The sequence below is a fragment of the Oncorhynchus kisutch genome, linkage group LG26, assembly GCF_002021735.2.
Source record: "Oncorhynchus kisutch isolate 150728-3 linkage group LG26, Okis_V2, whole genome shotgun sequence".
Taxonomy (NCBI): Eukaryota; Metazoa; Chordata; class Actinopteri; order Salmoniformes; family Salmonidae; genus Oncorhynchus; species Oncorhynchus kisutch.
Genome location: NC_034199.2, coordinates 20,913,480 through 20,934,785, shown reverse-complemented (window position 1 = coordinate 20,934,785; position 21,306 = coordinate 20,913,480). Strand labels below are relative to the sequence as shown.

The 21,306-nt window shown below is 42.5% G+C and overlaps 1 protein-coding gene across 18 annotated transcripts in view; it reads right to left on the bottom strand.

Annotated features, from left to right (window-relative positions):
- LOC109871185 (inositol polyphosphate-4-phosphatase type I A) overlaps nt 1-21,306 on the bottom strand; it is a 49,451-nt gene that overhangs the window by 20,014 nt on the left and 8,131 nt on the right. For 10 of the 18 annotated variants that reach the window (XM_031805890.1, XM_031805887.1, XM_031805873.1 and 7 more), the window contains 8 exons: nt 13,063-13,372; nt 12,879-12,923; nt 6,816-6,934; nt 6,178-6,294; nt 5,983-6,062; nt 5,737-5,845; nt 5,269-5,359; nt 1,947-2,094 (listed from right to left, as the gene is read on the bottom strand). In XM_031805890.1, coding sequence (XP_031661750.1) covers nt 1,947-2,094; nt 5,269-5,359; nt 5,737-5,845; nt 5,983-6,062; nt 6,178-6,294; nt 6,816-6,934; nt 12,879-12,923; nt 13,063-13,168 — 815 coding nt within the window. In that variant the 5' untranslated portion in view covers nt 13,169-13,372. Of the gene's footprint in view, nt 1-1,946; nt 2,095-5,268; nt 5,360-5,736; nt 5,846-5,982; nt 6,063-6,177; nt 6,295-6,815; nt 6,935-12,878; nt 12,924-13,062; nt 13,373-18,150; nt 18,821-21,306 lie in introns of those variants that run through there. The other 8 variants (XM_031805888.1, XM_031805878.1, XM_031805875.1 and 5 more) reach the window with 3 other exon arrangements.

Here is a 21,306-nt window from a genome sequence, read left to right as displayed (position 1 = left end):
GCTTATATGAAATCCCGCTATGCCCTCAATCGAACCATCAAACAGGCAAAGCTCCAATACAGGACTAAGATTGAATCCTACTACACCGGCTCTGAAGCTCGTCGGATGTGGCAGAGCTTGCAAACTATTACAGATTACAAAGGGAAACACAGCCGCAAGCTGCCCAGTTCAAGCAAGCCTACCAGACGAGCTAAATGCCTTCTATGCTCGCTTCGAGGCAAGCAACACTGAAGCATGCATGAGATCACCAGCTGTTCCAGACAACTGTGTGATCACGCCTTACATAGCCGATGTGAGCAAGAACTTTAAACTGATCAACATTCACAAAGCCAGAGCATGCGCAGACCCACATTTTCAACCTCTCCCTGAACCGAGTCTGTAATACCTACATGTTTCAAGCAGACCACCATAGTCCCTGTGCCCAAGAATTTGAAGGTAATCTGCCTAAATGACTACCGCCCAGTAGCACTCACGTTGGTAGCCATGAAGTTATTTGAAAGGCTGTTCATGGCTCACATCAACACCATCATCCAAGAAATCTTAGACCCGCTCCAATTTGCATACCGCCCCAACATATCCACAGTTGACGCAATCTCAGTCACACTCCACACTGCCCTTTCCCACCTGGACAAAAGGAACTCCTATGTTAGAATGCTGTTCATTGACTACAGCTCAGCATTCAACACCATAGTGCCCACAAAGCTCATCACTAAGCTAAGGACCCTGGGACTAAACACCTCCCTCTACAACTGGATCCTGGACTTCCTGATGGGCCATCCAGGTGATGAGGGTAGGTAACAACACACCTGCCACGCTGATCCTCAACACAGGGGCCCCTCAGGTGTGCATGCTTAGTCCCCTCCTGTACTCCCTGTTCACCCACGACTCCAACACCATCATTAATTCAGTTTGCTGATGACACAACAGTGGTAGGCCTGATCACCGACAATGATGAGACACCCTATAGGGAGGAGGTCAGAGACCTGGCAGTGTTGTGCCAGGACAAAAACCTCTCCCAAAATGTGAGCAAGACAAAGGAGCTGATCGTGGACAACAGGAAAAGGAGGGCCGAACACACCCCAATTCACATCGAGGGGGCTGTAGTGGAGCGGGTAAAGAGTTTCAAGTTCCTTCGTGTCCACATCACCAACAAAATATCCTGGTCCAAACTCACCAGGACAGTCGTGAAGAGGGCATGACAACAGCTTTTCCCCCTCAGGAAACTGAAACGATTTGGCATGGGTCCTCAGATCCTCAAAAGGTTATACAGCTGCACCATCGAGAGCATCCTGACCGTTTGCATCCCATCTGGTATCACCATCTGGCTCGCCATCCGACCGTAAGGCGCTACAGAGGGTAGTGTGTATGGCCCAATACATCACTGGGGCCAAGCTTCCTGCCATCCAGGACCTATATACTAGGTGGTGTCAGAGGAAGCCCCAAAAAATTGTCAAAGAATCCAGTCACCTAAGTCATAGACAGTTCTCTCCCCTTCTTTTTACACTGCTGCTACTCGCTGTGTATTATCTATGCATAGTCACTTTACAAATTACCTCGACTAACCTGTACCCCCACACATTGGCTCGGTTCGGTAATCCCTGTATATAGCCTTGTTATTGTTATGTAATTTTATTGTGTTACTTTTTATTTTATTTTGGACTTTAGTTTATTTTGTAAATTCTATTTATTGAACTGCATTGTTGGTTAGGGGCTTGTAAGTAAGCATTTAAGGTTCTATTCTGTTCTATTTGGCGCATGTGACAAATAACATTTAATTTGATTTGATTTGTTACACACGTCATGTAATGCTTAAAAACCTCTCAGGATGATATGTTTCAATACTCCAGCAGAGTTAATGTTTCGTCTCCTTCACCTTGGTGGCAGCTCAGTTGCAATTAGTTTTGGTGTTACAAAGCACTTCATTTTAACAGTGTATAGCAGCGTACCTGACAGCGTCCTCCTCCAGCAGTAGTTTGACAAACTGCCGAGGGATGTGTAGAGAGAGGACAGTCTCAGCCATCTGCTCCAGGATACGTAGGTGGTTCCCATCCGTGGTGGGGAAACGGTACATACGAGACATGGTGCCCCCAAACACTGACAACACAGCAAAACACTAGTCAATACATCAATTAATCATTCAAATCATAATTTATTAAATGCATTTATTTGATTTAACCCTTATTTTACCAGGTAAATTGACTGAGAACACATTCCCATTTACAGCAACAACCTGGGGAATAGTTACAGGGGAGAGGAATGAGCCAATTGGAAGCTGGGGATTAGGTGGCCATGATGGTATGAGGGCCAGATTGGGAATATAGCCAGGACCCCCCTACTCTTACAATAAGTGCCATGGGATCTTTAGTGACCACAGAGAGTCAGGACACCCATTTAACATCCCATCCGAAAGACAGTACCTTACACAGGGCAATGTCCCCAATCACTGCCCTGGAACATTGGGATCTTTTTTTTTAGATCAGAGGAAAGAGTGCCTCCTACTGGCCCTCCAATACCACTTCCAGCAGCATTTGATCTACCATCCAGTGACCGACCAGGACCAACCCTGCTTAACTTCAAATGCAAGCCAGCAGTGGGAAACAGTGTGTCAGTCAGTCATAATTCCTAAATCTGTAAACTCTCTGTATTGTTAGATTCTGGGTTAAACTTGGAACATTGTTTTACTAGAGACATGATACATCAGAAGTAATACTATAGTATCTGTTGAGTGATAGAGACTGGTTTTGACATCAGAAGTTAAATGGTTATCTGTAGGAGCCAGATGGCTTTGGAATGTGCTGGGTAGAGGGGAGGCAGTTAAGGGAGTGCTATAGGTGATATGGGTGGAGAACTTTGGATTAGGCATCAAGGGTGTTGAGGTCAGGTCAGGTCACCTTAAGGGAGAAGGAATGGTTTATTACCCCATCACTTCATCTTCCTGTCGAACCATAACAGATGTAAGGGTTGGAGAGAAGGAGGAGTGCATCTAAATTGGAGTATATATACTTGTGTTGGTGGAAACATGTTTTGTCTGAATGCAGCTGTATTGATCTTCTGGGAAGAATTAAACTTGGTTAAGCTTTCATAATGTCCGTAGAGTTTTTTACTCTGAGAATTAGAACCTAAGAGTATGCTATGAATAGAGAAGGACATACATACTATCTCATTTAAACACACACTTAAAGGGTAATTTCAACACTTTCATCCAAATGTTCATTATCTCCAGCACAATAGCAGTGTCTACATATGTGAAACAGCACATTTCTATGTTTTGTAGAATAGAAATAGTTCAAAAGTTCTACCTGATGACATCATCAAAAGTTAAAACATTTGAAAAACAATCATTTTTAACACTGAGAATCATGGTGATGTGGGAATCAACTCAAATCAAATTTGATTTGTTACACGTACTGAATACAACTGGTGTAGACTTTAATGTGAAATGCTCGCTTACAAGCCCTTCACAACGACGCAGAGTCTTAAAATATAAATAAAATAGTAACACAGAGAAATAAAATAAAATACACAAGAATGGCACTACATACAGGAAGTATCAGTACCAGATCAATGTGCAGAGGTACAAGGTATTTGAGATAGATATGTAAATGAAAGCAAGCTAAAGTGACTAGGCATCAGGATATATAATAATAATAATAGTAAAATAAAGAACAGTAGCAGCAGCAAATCCCTGTAATGTGTATGTACAGTGTCGTGAAAAAGTATTTGCCCCTTTCTAATTTTTTCTATTTTTGCATATTTAGGATACTGAATGTTATCAGATCTTCAACCGAAACCTAATATTAGATAAAGGGAACCTGAATGAAAAAATAAACAACAATTACATACTTATTTAATTTACTTCATTAACAAAGTTATACAACATCCAATGCCCCTGTGTGAAAAAGTAATTGCCCCCCGCCAGTGATGTACTGGACCCTCCGAACCACCCTCTGTAGAGCTTTGAGATCAACGGCGGTGCATTTTCCATACCAAGCGGTGATGCAGCCAGTCAAATCAAATCAAATCAAAATTTATTTGTCACATACACATGGTTAGCAGATGTTAATGCGAGTGTAGCGAAATGCTTGTGCTTCTTGGACTTTTTAAGGATCTGAGGGCTCATGCCCAATCTTTTCAGCCTCCTGAGGGGGAAGAGGTGCTGCCGTGCCCGCTTCACAGCTGTGGGGGGTGTATGTGGACCATGTTAAGTCCTTAGTGATGTGGACGCCAAGGAAAGCTCTCGACCCACTCCACAACAGCCCCGTTGTGGATGGCGACGTGCTCTCCCCTCTTTCTCCTATAGTCCACGATCAGTTCCTTGGTCTTACTGACGTTGAGGGAGAGGTTGTTGTCCTGGCACCACACTGCTAAGTCTCTGACCTCCTCCCTGTAGGCTGACTCATCGTTGTCGGTGATCAGGCCTACCACCTTCATATCGGCAGCAAACTTGATGATGGTGTTGTAGTCAGGCGTGGCCACGCAGTCGTGGGTGAACAGGGAGTACGGGATGGGACTGAGCACACGGGATGGGGCCCTGTGTTGAAGGCTGGGCCCGTGGTCAGGAAGTCCAGGATCTAGTTGCAATCCCTAGTTTTGTGATGAGCTTGGAGGGGACTATGGTGTTGAAAGCTGAGCTGTAGTTCATTAACAGTATTCTCACATAGTTATTTCCCCTCTTGTCCAGGTGGGAGAGGGCAGTGTGAAGTGCAATAGAGCCTGCATCATCTGTGGTTCTGTTGGGGCGGTATGCAAATTGGAGTGGGTCTAGGGTTTCTGGGATGATGGTGTTGATGTGTATCATGACCAGCCTGTCAAAGCACTTCATAATTACAGATGTGAGTGCTAAAGGGCGATAGTCATTTAGACAGGTTATCTTGGAGCTCTTGGGAACAGGGACAATGGTGATCAGTTTAAAATATGTTGGGATTAAAGACTGGCATGAGGATAGATTGAACACGTCTGTGAAAATGTCTCAATCAAGAAATACCCTCCCTCTGGCTAGAAACTCATTCCCCGATTTGAAAATTGCATTTTTTTAATTACATTTTTTAATTTTAATCCTACCCTGTGATGTCACAGAGAAGCATTTTTTTTAGGACCGTTGTTTTCTTTTTAACCACAGATTATAGAAATGTGCTGTTTTCACATACACTGTTTTGGTGCTGGAGATAATTAATATGAGGTTGAAAAGTGGCGGAATTGCCCTTTCAGACCAACACACACTTGCCAATAGAGAAACACACGCTGACACACACTGGAACACACACTCACCAGCCTTCAGCAGTGTGTCTTTGCACAGAGACGCAGACTTGGCCCTGATGTTCACGGACTCAGTCAGGCTATCATCCACTGGAAGAACCATCTGAGAAACACAAAAGGAACAGACATCTTCATTGTATGATTCATCCTGGATGCCCTTCACTTGAACAGTAACCTGAACCGACTGGCTGAATTTCTACCATGTGGATTTAATCTTTCTCCTTGTCCTTCTTGGTCACTGACCAAACAAGTGAAAGCAGTTTGGTTGTCCCTAGCTTGCCCCGGGCAGTGATCTGAACACAGACAGGTAAGCCAGGAAAGGGGGAAAAGTGCAAAAAATAATCCTACAAACATTTAACAAAGTAGGTCTACAATACATACTCTGTGGTCCATCTTCAAACAAATCAGATAATATGGGTATTAATAAGTTTTGACCTTACGGTCTTCCTTCCTCAGTAAGATCCAGACCAGGCCACTCACCCTGCCATTGATGGTGTCCTGCCGGGCGACAGGGGCTCTCTGCTCCCTCCTCTCCTCTATCTGCCAGGCGATGATGGTGATGTTGCCCATGCGCTCGTTCTCCGCTGACCTGGGGACAGACAGTAATAGGTGTCTCTACAGTACTTAGGCTCTTATGCCCATCCCCTACTATTTAACAATAGCTGAGGATGTATGTGGAGGTTGTGTGAGTGTGTGTGTATATGTGTGTATATGTGTGTGTGTTACCTGAGGGTTAGGTGGAGTCTGTGGTGTTTGTCCTGCAGCAGCTCCTTCACAGGGAACATGGCTGACCCCAACAGGTACATCTGGGAGTGGAGTGTTTGATTAGTTGGGGGTTGAAGAGTTAGGAAGGTTGTGAGGTTTTGGGCAGTTGACTCTAGTGGGGGAGTTGGAGTAGTTATTGAGGGTGAAAATTCGTACCGTGCCCTGGGAGCGGTCCTTGACGTCGTACACAGATAGCTTAACCTGGGTCTGCTGAGTGATCAGAGAGTCCTGGAAGAATGCTATACTGCTCAGATAGATAGGATTACTAGTACCCTAGAGAGAGAGAGAGAGAGAGAGAGAGAGAGAGAGAGAGAGAGAGAGAGAGAGAGTAGCAAGACCACTCCTTCACTAAAACATCATTATCAGTAAAAAAAAGATTGTACTTTCAATGACTGTGATATGTGGTTGTTTATCCACCTTAGTTGAATTCACTGACTGTAAGTCACTCTGGATAAGAGTCTGCTAAATGACCAAAATGTCAATGTAAAAATTAACAATTGCAAAGCACACTGGGAATTATCATTGGCCTTTTTGGGGGGGGGGGGGCAGAGCTCATTATAATAATATCCAGCATGCTTTAGAAGTGTTCATTTTACATTTACATTTACAGACAGGTCATTTGGCTAGCACTCTTATCACACCTTAGTGCCATCAGCCTTCTGATACCAATGCATGGTTAAAGGGGGCCACAAAATTGTGAACCACTATAAAGAATGGTATAGAAAAGTTACACAATACATTAGAATGTAGTTCAGAAGTAATTCAATACTGCCCATCTCTGGGTGTGGTTCTACCTCTATGATCTCTGTCTGAGCATGTTTGGTCCAGAAGGCCTGGGGAGGAGTGGTACAGCTGACCGCCACAAAGCTGGTCGGTTTACGGTCCAATGCTGGGGTGATCAGCTCACTGCACGCTGGGGGTACAACAGGGAAGTGAACATTAAAGGAAAAATCTGTCATCTCAATCCTGGCCCTAAAATAGGGATGGGGCTGGGGAAATGTAATTGGTTACCTTTCTCAAATTCATAGTCAGAGTAATACAAGTACACTTTTCGTGTAGTAAGTAAGACTGTTGTAATAAACTAATAAGGCATTTATAGGCTTTATTCTTCAAGAATCAATGGGTACTGTTTAGGGTTTCCATTTGACCGGCAACATTTTAATTGACCGGACATTTAAAACATTTACCGTATCCATTGGGTGCGTAACCTGATTAGGGCGTCCTCCCACAGTGCTCAGAATGACATCAATCAAATTTAGAATATGGTAATTCACATTAACCGAACATGCAAGTTGAGGATGCAACGATGTGCGGCCCTTCTTACCGAATTCTTATGTGCACTTTGAAAATGTTAGACTAAAATCAAATCAAATCAAACTTTATTTGTCACATGCGCCGAATACAACAAGTGTAGACCTTACCATGAAATGCTTACTTACAATCCCTTAACCAACAGTGCAGTTCAAGAAGAGTTAAGAAAATATTTCCCAAATAGACTAAAGTAAAATATAATAATAATAAAAAGTAACAAAAATGAGTAAGAATAATGAGGCTATATATAGCGGGTACCAGTACCGAGTCAGTGTACGGGGTACAGGTTAGTAATTTGTACATGTAGGCAGGGGTGAAGTGACTTTGTATAGATAATAAACAGTCAGTAGCAGCAGTGTAAAAATGGAGGGGGGGTCAATGTAAATAGTCCGGTGGAGATTTTATTAATTGTTCAGCAGTCTTATGGCTTGGGGGTAGAAGCTGTTGGTCCTAGACTTGGCGTTCCGGTACCGCTTGCCGTGCGGTAGCAGAGAAAACAGTCTAAAACTTGGGTGACTGGAGTCTCTGACAAAATGATGGGCTTTCCTCTGACACCACCTATTATTTTTGTCCTGGATGGCAGTAAACTTGGCCCCAGTGATGTACTGGGCCGTACGCACTACCCTCTGAAGTTGCCATACCAGGTGGTGATGCAGTCAGGATGCTCTCGATGGTGCAGCTGTAGAACCTTTTGAGGACCTGGGGACCAATGTCAAATCTATTCAGTCTCCTCTTCACGACTGATTGGTATGTTTGGACCATGATAGTTCATTGGTGATGAACCACAGTCCACAATCAGCTCCTTTGTCTTGATCACATTAAAATACACCTCTGCTGTCTTCAACCAGGATCTCAGCGATCACTGCCTCATTGCCTGCATGCGTAATAGGTCCACGGTCAAACGACCATCCCTCATCAATATCACGCTCCCTACAACATTTCAACGAGCAAGCCTTTCTAATCAACCTGGCCCGGGTATCCTGAAAGGATATTGACCTCATCCCATCAGTAGAGGATGCCTGGCTGCTCTTTAAAAATGATTTCCTCGCCATCTTAAATAAGCATGCTCCGTTCAACAAATGTAGAACTAAGAACAGATATAGCCCTTGGTTCACCCCAGACTTGACTGCCCTTGACCAGCACAAAAACATCCTGTGGCGTTCTGCATTACCATCGAATAGCCCCCGCGATATGCAACTTTTCAGGGAAGTCAGGAACCAATGTACTTAGTCAGTTAGGAAAGCTAAGGCTAGCTTTTTCAAACAGACATTTTCATCCTGTAGCACTAATTCCAGAAAGATTTGGGAGACTGTAAAGTCCATGGAGAAAAGAGCACCTCCTCCCAGCTGCCCACTGCACTGAGGCTAGGAAACACTGTCATCACCGATAATCTACGATAATTGATCATTTCAATAAGCATTTTTCTACGGCTGGCCAGGCTACCCAGACCTTGTCCTACAGCTCAGCACCCCCTGAAGCAACTTGCTCCCCCACTTCTCATTCATCCAAATCCAGACAGCCGATGTTCTGAAAGAGCTGCAAAATCTGGATCCCTACAAATCAGCTGGGCTAGACAGTCTAGACCCTCTCTTTCTAAAATGATCAGCCTAAATTATTGCAACCCCTATTACTAGCCTGTTCAACCTCTCTTCTGTATGGTCTGAGATCCCCAAAGATTGGAAAGCTGCTGCGGTCATCCCCCTCTTCAAAGGGGGAGACACTCTAGAACCAAACTGTTATAGACCTACAGTATATCCATCCCGCCCTGCCTTTCTAAAATCTTCGAAAGCCAAGTTAACAAACAGATCAACGACCATTTCAAATCCCACCGTACCTTCTCCACTATGCTATCTGGTTTCCGAGCTGGTCATGGGTGCACCTCAGCCACCCTCACGGTCCTAAACGATATAATAACTGCCATCGATAAAAGACAGTACTGTGCAGCCGTCCTCATCGACCTGGCCAAGGCTTTTGACTCTGTCAATCACTGCATTCTTATCGGCAGACTCAATAGCCTTGGTTTCTGAAAAGACTGCCTCGCCTGGTTCACCAACTACTTCTCAGATACAGTTCAGTGTGTCAAATTGGAGGGCCTGTTGTCCGAACCTCTGGCATTTACTATGGGGGTGCCACAAGGTTCAATTCTCGGGCCGACTCTTTCTCTGTATACATCAATGATGTCGCTCTTGCTGCTTGTGATTCTCTGATCCACCTCTACGCAGACGACACCATTCTGTATACATCTGGCCCTTATTTGGACATTGTGTTAACAAACCTCCAAACAAACTTCAATGCCATACTACACTTCCGTGGCCTCCAACTGCTCTTAAATGCTAGTAAAACTAAATACATGCTCTTCAACCATTTGCTGCCCGCACCCGCCCGCCCGACTAGCATTACTACTCTGAATGGTTCTGACTTAGAATATGTGGACAACTACAAATACCTAGGTGTCTGGTTAGACTGTAAACTCTCCTTCCAGACTCACATTAAGCATCTCCAATCCAAAATTAAATCTAGAATCGCAAAATTTCGCAACAAAGCCTCCTTCACTCATGCTGCCAAACATACCCACGTAAAACTAACTATCCTACCAATCATTGACTTTGGCGATGTAATTTACAAAATAGCCTCCAACACTCTACTCACCAAACTGGATGTAGTCTATCACAGTGCCATCCGTTTTGTCACCAAAGCCCCATATACTATCCACCACAGCGACCTGTATGCTCTCGTTGGCTGGCCCTCACTACACATTCGTCGCCAAACCCACTGGCTCCAGGTCATCTATAAGTCTTTGCTAGGTAAAGCCCTGCCTTATCTCAGCTCACTGGTCACCATAGCAACACCCACCCGTAGCACGCGCTCCAGCAGGTATATTTCACGTGTCATCCCCAAAGCCAACACTTCCTTTGGCCGCCTTTCCTTTCAGTACTCTGCTGCCAATGACTGGAACAAATTGCAAAAATCACTGAAGCTGGAGTCTTATATCTCCCTCTCTAACTTTAAGCATAAGCTGTCAGAGCAGCTTACCGATCACTGAACCTGCACACAGCCCATCTGTAAATTGCCCACCCAACTACCTAAATTGTAATAATTTGCCTATATGGCCTATTTATTGCCTTACCTCCCTGCTCTTCTACATTTGCACACACTGTACATAGATTTTTCTATTGTGTTATTGACTGTACGTTTGTTTATGTGTAACTCTGTGTTGTTGTTTTTGTCGCACTGCTTTGCTTTATCTTGACCAGGTCGCAGTGGTAAATGAGAACTTGTTTTCAACTGGTCTACCTGGTTAAATCAAGGTGAAATAAAAAATAAATAAATAAACATTGAGGGAGAGGTTGTTTTTTTAATTGAATTTTACCCCTTTTTCGTGGTATCAAATTGTTAGTAGCTACTATCTTATCTCATCGCTACAACTCCCGTACGGGCTCGGGAGAGATGAAGGTTGAAAGTCATGCGTCCTCCGATACACAACCCAACCAAGCCGCACTGCTTCTTAACACAGCGCGCATCCAACCCGGAAGCCAGCCGCACCAATGTGTCGGAGGAAACACCGTGTACCTGGCAACCTTGGTTAGCGCGCACTGTGCCTGGCCCACCACAGGAGTCACTGGTGCGCGATGAGGATAGGATATCCCTACCGTCCAAACCCTCCCTAACCCGGACAACGCTAGGTCAATTGTGTTTAAAAAATAAGTTACACAAAACTCAAAAAACTAACAAAATAGCACAATTGGTTGGGAGAATGTAAAACCTGGGTAAAAAATTGGTAAAACGGATTTAAGTTTGCCTGCATTAAAGTCCCCGGCCACTAGTAGCACTGCTTCCAGGTGAGCATTTTCTTCTTTGCTTATGGCCTTATAGAGTTGGTTGAGAGCAGTCTTAGTGCCAGCTTCCTTCTGTGGTGGTAAATAGACTGCTACGAATAATATAGATGAGACTCTCTTGGTAGATAGTGTGGTCTACAGCTTATCATAAGGTACTCTACCTCAGGCGAGCAATACCTCGAGACTTCTTTAATATTATACATCGCGCACCAGCTGTTATTGACAAATAGACACACACCCCCACACCTAGTCTTATCAGAAGTAGCTTCTCTGTTCTGCCAGTGCATGGAAAATCCCACCAGCTCTATATTATCCATATCGTTGTTTAGCCACGTCTCAGTGAAACATAAGATGTTACAGTTTTTAAAGTCCCGTTGGTTGGACAATCTTAATCGTACGTCATTCATTTTACTTTCCAGTGATTGCACGTTAGCAAGAAGAACGAATGGCAGTGGAAGTTTACTCGCTCTCCTACAGATTCTCAGAAGGCAGCCCGATCTGAGGCCCCTTTTCCTGCGTAATTTCTTCAAGCAAATGACGGGGATCTGGGTCTGCTCCAGTGAAAGCTGGATATCCTTCTTGTTGGTTTCGTTAAAGGAACAAGTTTCTTCCAGTCTGCGGTGAGTAATCGCTGTTCTGATGTCCAGAAGTTATTTTCAGTCATAAGAGACAGCAGCAACAACATTATGTACAAAATAAGTTTAAAAACTCAAAACAAAACTCAAAAAACGAACAAAATAGCACAATTGGTTGGGAGAATGTAAAACCTCAGCCATGTTCTTCGGCGCCACACTTACTTTCCCTCAGGCAACAACACGTGTGACGATCAGCAAAATCACTAGCCTTTGTCAATCTACTATAGTAGAAACGTTTAGGCTACTTATTCTATTGATATTATATTGTTTATTCCAAACTCTGGGACAGATCCAAAATTCATACAACCAGTTGGCCTAGCAAAAGTCTGATGTAACAGATGAGAACGTTTAGCTTAAAATGTTGATAAACTATTATTTTTTCACAATATAATAATATTTCACAGCAATGCGCACAAGGCAGTAGGCTACGTGTTCGTTCCATAATGCAATTAGCAGCCAAACACTTTTGTCAAAAGGGCACTGCACATTCGAGAGGTTTCATGTGACAGAGCTGCAAATATCAGTTACAAATTTAGAAAGAGAGGAGATCTAAATGGCTACTTTGAAGAAAGTTAAGACATACCTCGTAATATGTATTAAAACATTCAGGCCTCTTTCTAGAGCGCCGACTTTCCTACCTGAAGATCACTGACATCACGATTTGACCTTGTATTTTTCAGACTTTACAGTTGTCTTGAAAGCACCAGAAGATGTTGCAGCAGCATTTCTTGCGCTGTCTGACAGTGTGTGATAAATAAGATAGCCTACATAACAAATATACTGTACACGCGCCAATTTAATTCCATTAAATCATGCAAATTAACCTATAGACCGATAAGCATGACCAGTCAAATGTATTTCTGTCGACTGGTATTTCCATCAATGAATAGGCTAAAAAGCATAATTTCGTAATGGGACGCTGACAATTGGACCAGCAGCAATTTTATTGATGGACTTTTCAATATTTTAAACTGGACAAAAGCCGGCTATTAACCGCTAACAGAAACCCTGGTACTGTTATAAATATCAAAGACAATTGAACCAGAGTGAGAAGGACTTCAGCAACATCACTCACCCAGGCTGAACTCCAGCACTGGCTCATCTGGGTCCTGACTGTTACCTACAAGAACACAAGATATTATTATATATTTTTTACAACTACAGCGACAAACAAGGCAAGTTTATACACATACTTATGTTCAGTGGGCAAACATACAGGAATACTGTTACTACGGTAACTATGGTAACATGGCCCTTACCTGCCAGAGTCAGCCCCATTATCTCAGCCGAGAGGTCAAAGGTGTTAGCCCGATACACGGACCATGGCCGGTGACGCGGGCTAGCCTTCCCCTTCCCCGACATCATGGCTGGGGGTTAAGGGTCAGGGGGTAAGGGAGGTTGGAGAACGGGATTTTGGGTAAAGAGTAGAGGGGTGGAGGGGGTTAAGAACAAATACCACACGTCCTTCTCACACACACACACTCTCTGCAGATCAGATCCCTATGTGCGTTTTGGAAGGATCCTTTCCTGTGGGATTATCTCTTCAGTCTCTGGACTCTTAGTGTGGAGCTGGAGGGAGAGAGAGAGAGAGAATGACAACAAAGGTATTAGCCACGTCAACATAGAAAGTGAATAGATGGAGTGGACACACACTTCACCTGATCTTTATTTGACATCTACATTACCCTTCTCAGTTGAATTAAGCAGGTATTGTTATGCTGGTGATGCAGATACACTGTAGCTAAGGAGTGTCATGAATAGAACAATGGCAATGAAACCCAGCTGCATCTCCTATGTGCAATTCTAGTCAATTCTACATCTACATATGTCAGGTCCATAATTGTTGGCACTTTTGATAAAGATGAACAAAAAAGACAGTATAAAATAAGCTATGTTGCATGCTCCAAAATGGGTTTATTATATTATTTTATACTAACAAAATTGCTCAGAGAACAAGGAATTTAAAAAACATCTAGGGCTCCAGGACCAGTGGAAGCAAAATAGCCCATAACATAAAATATCCACAACCATATTTTACTGTAGGTATGAGGTACTTTTCTACATACAGTTGAAGTCGGAAATGTACATACACTTAGGTTGGAGTGATTAAAACTCGTTTTTCAACTACAACCACAAATTTCTTGTTTATTAAAAACTTCTTATGGCTGCAGGGGCAGTATTGAGTAGCTTGGATGAAAGGTGCCCAGAGGTGCCCAGAGTAAACTGCCTGCTCCTCAGTTCCAGTTGCTAATATATGCATATTATTATTCATATTGGATAGAAAACACTCTGAACTTTATAAAACTGTTTGAATGATGTCTGTGAGTATAACAGAACTCATATGGCAGGCAAAAACCTGAGAAGAAATCCAAACAGGAAGTGGGAAATCTGAGGTTAGTCGATTTTCAAAACAGCCCCTATTGAATACACAATGGGATATTGGTTATGTTGCACTCCCTAAGGCTTCCATTAGATGTCAACCGTCTTTAGAAACTTGTTTGGGGATTCTACTGTGAAGTGGGACCGAATGAGAGAGGAATGAGTCAGAGGTCTGCCAGCAGTCACGCGCTGGTCACACGCATTTCACATGAGAGGTAGCTGCGTTCCTTTGCTTTTCTGAAGACAAAGGAATTCTCCGGTTGGAATATTATTGAACTTTTATGTTAAAAACATCCTAAAGATTGATTCCATACATCGTTTGACAGGGAGGGATTGGTGCACTTCACAAAATAGATGGCATCATGAGGGAGGGAAAATTATGTGGATATATTGAAGCAACATCTCAAGACATCAGTCAGGAAGTTAAAGCTTGGTCCCAAATGGACAATGACCCCAAGCATACTTCCATAGATGTGGCAAAATGGCTTAAGGACAACAAAGTCAAGGTATTGCAGTGGCTCTCACAAAGCCCTGACCTCAATCCCATAGAACATTTGTGGGCAGAACTGAAAAAGCATGTGCGAGCAAGGAGGCCTACAAACCTGACGCAGTTACACCAGCTCTGTCAGGAAGAATGGGACAAAATTCACCCAACTTATTGTGGAAAGTTTGTGGAAGGCTACATGCAACGTTTGACCCAAGTTAAACAATTTAAAGGCAATGCTACCAAATACTAATTGAGTGTATGTAAACTTCTGACCCACTGGGAATGTGATGAAAGAAATAAAAGCTGAATTAAATAATTCTCTCTACTATTATTCTGACATTTCACATTCTTAAAATAAAGTAGTGATCCTAACTGACAAAAGACATAGCATTTTTACTAGGATTAAATGTCCAGAATTGTGAAAAACTGAGTTTAAATGTATTTGGCTAAGGTGTATGTAAACTTCCAACTTCAACTGTATGCTTCCGTTTTTCAACGCCAAACTCACCATTGGTGTGCGTGGCCAAAGAGCTATATTTTCATGACATCTGACCATAGTGTTGGTTCCAATCCAAGTGCCAATGCCGTTTATCAAACTCCACACATACCAGTGGTGGATTTAGCGTTGAAAAACGGAAGCATATGCAGAAAAATATCTCAAAGCTACGATAAAATATGGTGGTGCATCTTTGATGTTATGGGGCTATTTTGCTTCCACTGGTCCTGTTGCCCTTGTTAAGGTAAACAGCATCATTTTAACTTTACTCAGTATGAGGACATTTTAGCCAAAAACCTGGTTGCCTCTGCCAGGAGGCTGACACTTGGCCGCAAGTGGATCTTTCAGCAAGACAATAACCCCACGCATTAATCAAAATCCACAAATATCTACAAAATGGCATTTTGCAATGGCATTTCAGTCACAGGACTTGAACCCCATTGAAAACCTGTGGTTTGAATTGAAGGGGAAACCATAAGAGCAGACAAAGGATATCAAGGATCTGGGAAGATTCTGTACGGAGGTAAAGTATAAGATCCCTCCCGTCGTGTTTTCCAATCTCATAAAATATTTTAGAAAAAGGCTCAGTGTCATTATCCTCAGAAGGTGACGGTGCTAGAGTATTGAAAACAGGGGTGCCAATCATTTTGACCCCTATCTTTTCTATTACTTGTTTAACACAATCTTGTTCTCTGAGCAATTGTATTAGTATAAAATAATATCATGTCCCAATTTTTTGAGCATACAATATAGCTCACTATTTGTATAATTTATTTATACAGTGCCTTGCGAAAGTATTCGGCCCCCTTGAACTATGCGACCTTTTGCCACATTTCAGGCTTCAAACATAAAGATATAAAACTGTATTTTTTTGTGAAGAATCAACAACAAGTGGGACACAATCATGAAGTGGAACGACATTTATTGGATATTTCAAACTTTTTTAACAAATCAAAAACTGAAAAATTGGGCGTGCAAAATTATTCAGCCCGCTTAAGTTAATACTTTGTAGCGCCACCTTTTGCTGCGATTACAGCTTAAGTCGCTTGGGGTATGTCTCTATCAGTTTTGCACATCGAGAGACTGAAATTTTTTCCCATTCCTCCTTGCAAAACAGCTCGAGCTCAGTGAGGTTGGATGGAGAGCATTTGTGAACAGCAGTTTTCAGTTCTTTCCACAGATTCTCGATTGGATTCAGGTCTGGACTTTGACTTGGCCATTCTAACACCTGGATATGTTTATTTTTTAACCATTCCATTGTAGATTTTGCTTTATGTTTTGGATCATTGTCTTGTTGGAAGACAAATCTCCGTCCCAGTCTCAGGTCTTTTGCAGACTCCATCAGGTTCTCTTCCAGAATGGTCCTGTATTTGGCTCCATCCATCTTCTTCCCATCTTCCCTGTCCCTGCTGAAGAAAAGCAGGCCCAAACCATGATGCTGCCACCACCATGTTTGACAGTGGGGATGGTGTGTTCAGGGAGAGGAGCAGTGTTGCTTTTATCACCAAACATAATGTTTTGTATTGTTGCCAAAAAGTTCAATTTTGGTTTCATCTGACCAGAGCACCTTCTTCCACATGTTTGGTGTGTCTCCCAGGTGGCTTGTGGCAAACTTTAAACTACACTTTTTATGGATATCTTTAAGAAATGGCTTTCTTCTTGCCACTCTTCCATAAAGGCCAGATTTGTGCAATATACGACTGATTGTTGTCCTATGGACAGAGTCTCCCACCTCAGCTGTAGATCTCTGCAGTTCATCCAGAGTGATCATGGGCCTCTTGGCTGCATCTCTGATCAGTCTTCTCCTTGTATGAGCTGAAAGTTTAGAGGGACGGCCAGGTCTTGGTAGATTTGCAGTGGTCTGATACTCCTTCCGTTTCAATATTATCGCTTGCACAGTGGTCCTTGGGATGTTTAAAGCTTGGGAAATCTTTTTGTATCCAAATCCGGCTTTAAACTTCTTCACAACAGTATCTCGGACCTGCCTGGTGTGTTCCTTGTTCTTCATGATGCTCTCTGCGCTTTTAACGGACCTCTGAGACTATCACAGTGCAGGTGCATTTATACGGAGACTTGATTACACACAGGTGGATTGTATTTATCATCATTAGTCATTTAGGTCAACATTGTATCATTCAGAGATCCTCACTGAACATCTGGAGAGAGTTTGCTGCACTGAAAGTAAAGGGGCTGAATAATTTTGTACGCCCAATTTTTCAGTTTTTGATTTGTTAAAAAAGTTTGAAATATCCAATAAATGTCGTTCCACTTCATGATTGTGTCCCACTTGTTGTTGATTCTTCACAAAAAAATACAGTTTTATATCTTTATGTTTGAAGCCTGAAATGTGGCAAAAGGTCGCAAAGTTCAAGGGGGCCGAATACTTTCGCAAGGCACTGTACAAATACTGAGTTATACGCGGAGTGCACAAAACATTAGGAACACCTGCTCTTTCCATGACATAGACTGACCAGGTGAATCCAGGTGAAAGCTATGATCCCTTATTGACGTCACCTGTTAAATCCACTTCAATCAGTGTAGATAAAGGGGAGGAGACAGGTTAAAGAAAGATTTTCAAGCCTTGAGACATGGATTGTGTATGTGTGACATTCAGAGGGTAAATGGGCAAGACAAAACATTTAAGAGCATTTGAACGGGGTATGGTAGTACTGTAGGTGCCAGGCGCACTGGTTTGAGTGTGTCAAGTGTCGCAACACTGCTGGGTTTTTCACGCCCAACAGTTTACCGTGTGTGTCAAGAATAGTCCACCACCCAAAGGACATCTACAGCCAACTTGACACAACTGTGGGAAGCACTGGAGTCAACATGGGACAGCATCCCCATGGAACGCTTTCGACATCTTGTAAAGTTCATGCCCGAAGAATTGTGGCTGTTCTGAGGGTTATAAAAAGTGTTTTTTGATAATCTTTATCAAGGGTGCCAATAATTATGGACTTGACTGTACTTGCCTTTAAGTAATCTTACATTTATTCTTTAAAGTTGACTTTCCATTCCGGTCTCAGTTGGTGTTCCTCTACAATTCTTGATTCCTAACAACACATTGATATATTCAACAACAGAAAACTTCCGCTTTCATGAACTGATGGGAGAGTTGAGTGTGATCCAGAAAACTCCAAACTCCAGAGCCTGGGGGGACAGCGAATGTGTGTGAAGTGCTAGGAATCTTTGGATATTCCAAAAGGAAAGCATTTGACAACAGTGAGTGAAAGGTAGCAGATGAGGTACACCGTGATGGATAATCTGTGCACAGTGGCGACTGATTTCTATTCAAATCAAAGGGCTTTATTGGCATGGGAAATGTGTTAACATTCAAAAGCAAGTGGAATAAATAATAAACAAGTAATAAATAATAATAAACAAGTGAAATAAACAATCAGAGATGAACAGTAATCATTACTCCCAAAAAATGTGAGATATTTCAAATGTTATTTTACGGCTATGTAAGGTGTTGTAACAATGTGAAAATTGTTGTAGTACAAAAGGGAAAATAAATAGACAGATAAATATAGTTTATATTCACAATGGTGTTTGTGCTTCACTGGTTGCCCATTTCTTGAAGCAACAGGTCACAAATATTGCTGCTGTGATGGCACACTGTGGTATTTCACCCAGTAGATATGGGAGTTGATCAAAATGTGATTTGTTTTAGATTTCTTTGTGGATCTGTGTAATCTGAGGGAAATATGTGTCTCTAATATGGTCATACATTTCGAAGGAGGTTAGGAAGTGTAGCTCAGTTTCCACCTCATTTTGTGGGCAATGTGCACATATCCTGTCTTCTCTTGAGAGCCATGTCTGCACATAGTCAAAGCTTTCCTTAATATTGGGTCAGTCACAGTGGTCAGGTATTCTGCCACTGTGTACTCTCTGTTTAGGGCCAAGTCACATTCCAGTTTGCTTTGTTTTTGGTTAATTCTTTCCAATGTGTTAAGTAATGATCTTTTTGTTTTCTCATGATTTGGTTGGGTCTAATTGCGTTGCAGTCCTGGGTCTCTGTAGGGTCTGTTTGTGTTTGTGCACAGAGCCCCAGGACCAGCTTCCTGAGTCAATTATTCTCTAGGTTCATCTCTCTGTAGGTGATTGCTTTGTTATGGAAGGTTTGGGAATCACTTCTTTTTAAGTGTTTGAAGAATTTAAGAATTTTTATAATTAGTGGTTATTGTCCTAATTTTGCTCTGCGTGCATTATTTGGTGTTTGGTATTATTCTGTTATTTCTGTACTGTTTTAGTGTTTCACCATAGTGAAGGCTCAGGTTTTCTTGGTTGGATGGGTTTCTCAATTCTCTTTCCTAGGTTTTTGCTTTCTTCATCAAACCAAGTTGTCTAGAATGGATTTAATTTGTTGTTGCAAATAGTTTTTTGGAAGGTTTCTACACTACACCACCACACCATGGCTTCCATCTACAGCATTTTTTAATAGTGAACAGCTATTTCGGCTTTGATTTTGCATGATTCAGTATTGCATTGTTCAGTAGACTGAGATTTTGCTGGGATCTGATAGGGGTGTCAGTGTGCTGACTGAGAATGCTCTGAGAGACTCTGGGTTGAGGTCAGTGATAAAGTAATCTACAGTGTTACTGCCAAGGGATGAGCTGTAGGTGTACCTACCGTAGTAGTCCCCTCGAAGCCTACCATTGACTATGTACAGACACAGTGTGCGACTGTCTGCAAAAAGTGCTAACATATGTAGTGGGGAGAGGCTGAGTTAGGGGGAAAGCAAATCAACACTTCATCTTTTGTGTCAAAGAACTACTGGTGCTTGTCTAATTCTCATTATTTTGCCCAGCAATAGTTTACAGACAAAGATAGCACACACGAGGCACAACTGCATGCATGCACGAACGCTCACACACACACACACACTTTTCCCCCAAATCAGCCTCTCCCCACAGCATATTTTAGTATTTTTTTGTGGGATCTCCACTGAATAAGATAAATCTGCCTTCGGTTTTTGAATAACCTAAAGAACTCCCTGCGTCATGGGGTGTTCATGTTGAATTTGGCACCATTGAAAATGAGACCCTGGTCTCAATGGGCTCCCATGATGAAATAAAAGTCAAATAAAATAAATAACACACACACATCCCAGTTTGCCTCCTAGCCAGGGAGAACACCTGCTACACACAGCATGAAAAGCAGGCCAAGCTCCCAGAATCCTTTGCTTCATTGCTCCTTCCTCCCTCTTGGCATTAGCCCTGTTTCAAAAAATAGGATGGTTCCTGGAGGTAATAACAGATCATCTGACTGGATAGATGAAAGAAAGTGGACACTGCTTTCACTTCTTGTTTACCATCAGATCAGTGAGTACTTCAAGGAAGGAAGGTGTCTTTTTTAAGTATCGGAAGAATGAAATCCCTACCAGAAATACAACACTTATGTCTATACTGAGTTGAGCTTGCCAGTTCCTTATTCTACACTAACATGGTATCTATAAGGAGCTCTGTTTCTATGTATAAATATGTGTATTAATGACCGTTCTCTCACCTCTAATCAAGTGTGCATATTTGCATCCAATATGAATTTTGTCACAGAGATGCTTACTGCTGCAGCAGCTACACCTAGACAACTGAATGGAAACAGGAAACAGGAAACTCACTCTGTCGCCTTGCCTAAGTGTCAAACACAAACGTACAACCATGTCCTCCTGGTCACAGACCAGGGGGGGGAACTGTGACACTCTCTCTCTCTCTCCCCCTTTGACCTCAGAGTTGTTTTCAGGGCAGAAGAGCCCTCACAAGGCCTTCATTTGATTTGCTCATTGCATAACCCTGTACAATTACATCAGTTTAAAAACAACTCTGTTTCCTTCTCTCTGCTCTCTCTCGATCCCTTTCTTACAAAATGATCTCCCACACTCTCACCTCTCTTCTCTGCAGTATTGTTAACAGCTGATCAATGCGGTTCTGTTACACAACACACACACCACTTCTGATTTCAGCAAGACAGAAGAGGCAGAACGGAGTGGTGGAGGAATAGGAACCATAAACAGACAAGTAGAAGATTTTTACAGACAGGGGGAAGGCATTTTGATGACAAAACTGAGTGACAACTGTCACTTAAGTCAGAATCACGGAGCACAGCCACGGAGGTGCTGTCTTGCTTAGCCATGAGGTTTTAAAG